At 48.4% G+C, this 3,897-nt stretch overlaps 1 protein-coding gene across 1 annotated transcript in view; it reads left to right on the forward strand.

Moving 5' to 3' along the window:
- The window catches only part of LOC143136340 (NUAK family SNF1-like kinase 1), a 21,793-nt gene extending 18,357 nt beyond the window's left edge, over positions 1 to 3,436 (forward strand). The window contains exon 7 of the mRNA XM_076297011.1: positions 1 to 3,436. This exon is cut by the window's left edge and continues 102 nt beyond it. Within this exon, the coding sequence (XP_076153126.1) occupies positions 1 to 1,079 (1,079 nt within the window). The 3' untranslated portion in view covers positions 1,080 to 3,436.
- The last annotated feature ends 461 nt before the right edge of the window (positions 3,437 to 3,897 follow it).

A 3,897-nucleotide genomic window follows, 5' to 3' on the forward strand; every position in this document is an offset into this window, starting at 1 on the left:
CCAGTGTGTGCGACTGCGAGGTCAAGCAAGGGGACGTGTCTGGCTCCTCCCCAATGTTAGCCCGTTTTATCGACTGGCAGAACCGCACCGATGGCCGCTCAGCCACCAAGGCGCCGCGTGCGTCGGAACCAGCCAATGGTAACGGATCAGGGTCAGGTCCACCGGCACGCCAGCGGATGAGGAGGTCATCGAAGGAGAATGATGCCAGCGTGGTTGGCGGTGTGCGTGTCGGAGGAGGAGGTCATGTGACCCTTGAGCCAGGCCCGAAGCGGCCCAAGGGGATACTGAAGACACGGGCGAGCGGCGACCAGCGGTCACAGAGCCTGGGTGAGATCGAGCTCCGCCGCTCCATCCAGTACCAGGACGCTGCCTGCAGCACCGCTTTCGCGTCCGCCTCCAGCCTTGGGAAGGACGTCGAGGAGGAGCACGAACGCTTCCTCCTGGATGGCTCGCCAACCAACATGGTGCCCACGCTGCCCAAGAAGGGCATCCTGAAGAACAACCAGCAGCGCGAGTCCGGCTACTACTCCTCTCCAGAGCGCAGTGAGTCCTCCGAGTTGCTAGGGGGCGGTGTCACCATGCCCCCGCCCCAGCACCAGCCACCAGCCCCAACTGGCTCCCCGACCCGCCGGGCAGTGGGCAGGAAGGGTATCCTGAAGCGCAACGGGAAGTACTCCACCCACAACAACCACAGCAGCGTCCAGCTGTACGGCGACCCATCCTCCGCCACCGACTCAGGCCTGTCCCGCAGCCAAAGCCGGCCGTCCAGCATCGTGGACGAGGAGATGGGCCTCTCGCCCTACGTGGGCAGCATGGACTGGCCCCCCACTTCACCCAAGCCAAGCATCAGAGCCTGCCTTTCTGCCGAGGACCTCCTCCCGATGGCCGGCTTCCGGGGCCTGCAGACGTCTGCCGCGCCAGTTCTCCACGGGGGCAAGATTGCGCGTGCCAGCCCTCCCGGCTCGCCCGGAGACAACGGCAGCTTCTCACTGCTCGGGGACCTGGACGACATGACCCAGGTCTACCAGCACGCCCTAGACATCAGCAACACGTTAACCTACAGAGGAGAGGAGAAGTAGAGGTAGAGAAAGACTTAGAGAAGGACACGGACAAGTGTCCATCTCTCCTGGACTCCATGGTAACTGTTGGGGAGGCACCGTACAGAGACACTCTCATCTCGATGGGGTTCAATAGGAATATGACTGGAAGTCCATAGATGAGAGAGAACATAGAGATATTAGAGGGGATCAGAGCAGTCTCCACACATACGATGCCAATGACTGAGCTGCCTTGAAATGTTTACATGACAACCAGAGGGAAAAGAGATGATTGTGTTATTTAGACACACACACACACACACACACGCGCGTACACACAGTGGCTACACATGTATCAGCCACTGTGCCAAAGGTAAACAGACCTAAGCAGAGACTGTTAGACCACACACACCATTTGTGTAGTGTGTAAATTCTAAATATTTGCCTATTTATTGATAATATATAAAAATGTGTCCTGGTCACACCATTGGCACAACTATTGCTTCAGAGATTGGTAAAGATACAAGACTATGTGTCTTTTGATGTACTTTTCATGTCAAGTTTCCTTTTTTTAAATTATGCTTGTGATGATGTAACATGTATCAAATAGATACTCCATTTGGGGGAAAAAGGGAAGCGAACATTTTCTCTTGTAAATAGACGTTTTAAAAAAAACTGAAGTTATAACTTTTTAGGGAGCATTTGTTTTAGCCAGCCATTTTTTTTTTTTGAGAAGGAGAACTCCTTCCGTTAAGCAAAGCAGTATTTACTGTGTGTACATCGTACACTGATCCCAAAAGAACACTGGGTCAAGCATCTTACTCCAAGGCTGATGCCACAGTAGTGGCCATGGTCATGGACCTGCTCATTGTGTTTGATATTAAAATTTATCAAGAAAAACGTAGCTATTCTGGGCAAAGTTGTTGTGTTAGTCTAAACAGTGATAGTGCATAAAACTGTACAAACATTATAGAAACATGTTGAAGTTGTTTCATATAACTTGGGAAGTCAATGATACAGGACAAAGATGTAGTACCAAATTCACAGGGCTAAATATTCAGTTGTTCAATCCAGTGTTCTTTTGAGGTCACTGATGGGGTGGGAGAGTATGACATCAAGCACTTTCCCCCACCAATGGGATGGCTCAAAGATTAGAGGTTATGTTGATGTCATAAAGGTGGTTGTCATGGATTCCTGTTACCAGCTGTGTCTAGCTGACCTCAGTGATTGGTTCCTTGTGGCTTCCATGCCGAAAACGCTGATGAGAACCATGGCAACACCTCATTTGGGTGTCTTCCCAGTGACACAGTGTTATTGAAAAGCCAATGGAATCAGTTAGGTAGGATTGTTACAATGCAGTCAGAATAGTGTTAGGCCAAGCACATGTATCTGACTATACTCCGTTAACTTATTGCACACTTTTAGCAGTTCATCCGTTTAAACAAGTATAATTTGTTGTTCAGTGCATATAGATTGAAGTGTTACAGGCACAGTGGCCCTTTGTGGTTGACATTACCTACCAGACCAAGTCAAAGGCTAATGAACTTCTCACACACCAAACACCAGAATACCAGAGAGGCTAAGACAACACACTCATTACTGCACATTAACACACACACACACACACACACACAGTAGCAGCAGCAGTGTTCATAGAGGTGCAGACGTCTAAAGTGTGAGGGTGGTGTTCTGTGTAAACACCGGACACTGGTGTTGATTATTCGTCCCCCAAGCCCAGAGCACCCCTGCCAGCCTGGGTGTAACCTAAAAAGCCACTCCAAGACGAAAACAGTCTGCCCCTGCAAAAACAGCAACAGACCCCCAGAGAACACGCCACGGCATCGGCACGTTTCGTCCAGCAGATCCATTCTTATTTGAGTAGGAAAGAATAACACAACACCCAGTGGCATGCTATAGCGCTGTCAGAATGGCCCCTTGTGGTCCTCCGAATGGGCCGACAGGTCATAAAAACAAATAAAAGGGCTCTGATAGACGTCTGCGAAAGGTCAACTCTATATTTCGCTGCTACGTGTCCCGGGGTTGAAATCACCAAGCCCTGGAAGCTCTGTGTGAAGTGTTTTCTGTATGGTGCGTGTTGTGGTTTTGCATTCTGACTCATTCCCTTTTATTTTGTGTTGCACGGACTGGGTGCTGTTAACTGGATTTACAATGCGGACAAATTTGTACTATGTTAGTATTTTGTTTGTATATTGTTTGACTATTTTTTTTTCTAGATGGCTGTGCTGTTGTTTTGTTACTTCTGCTAAACACAGAGATTGTGCACTGCCTGATTACACTATATGAGTGAGAGTGAATTCACAAGGCTTAGAGGTCATTACAGGTCAAGAGATACTGAGACATTGCATATACATGCAAACAAAGGCACTCACACACACACACACACACAGGTGCTCTAGCTGTCCTTGCACAGCACAGTGAGAGCAAGTCAGCTCCTTGGGAACAAAACAGGGCGGAGAGAGGGAGAAACGGGAGTTCTGTTTGTGGCTCTCTATGGCTCTGTCTACACAAACACACAGAAACATGCCAAGACACACACACACACACACATTGTCATGCACACCAATACACACACAAAAAAACAATAGAGACATAGTGTGTGTGAACTTACTGTGAAATATGTATTTCAATATGTATTTCAACACAATATGTATTGCAACACCACACACACATACATGAATGCACACACACCGAGCCAATGCATATTCCCAAAAAGATGATTTTTATTGAGGTTGGTAGTGGCAGTATTGATATTGCAGAGAGTGTTATTGCAGAGAGTAAGTATACTTAAATGCTTTGAACAGAGGGTGGCCAGTTGTGTGTTTACTAAGGGATGAGAATA

Source organism: Alosa pseudoharengus, unplaced genomic scaffold (assembly GCF_046254945.1).
Source record: "Alosa pseudoharengus isolate Yale_2024_CS ecotype anadromous, Long Island Sound unplaced genomic scaffold, YU_APseudo_1.1 YU_APseudo_1.1_scf_20, whole genome shotgun sequence".
Taxonomy (NCBI): domain Eukaryota; kingdom Metazoa; phylum Chordata; class Actinopteri; order Clupeiformes; family Clupeidae; genus Alosa; species Alosa pseudoharengus.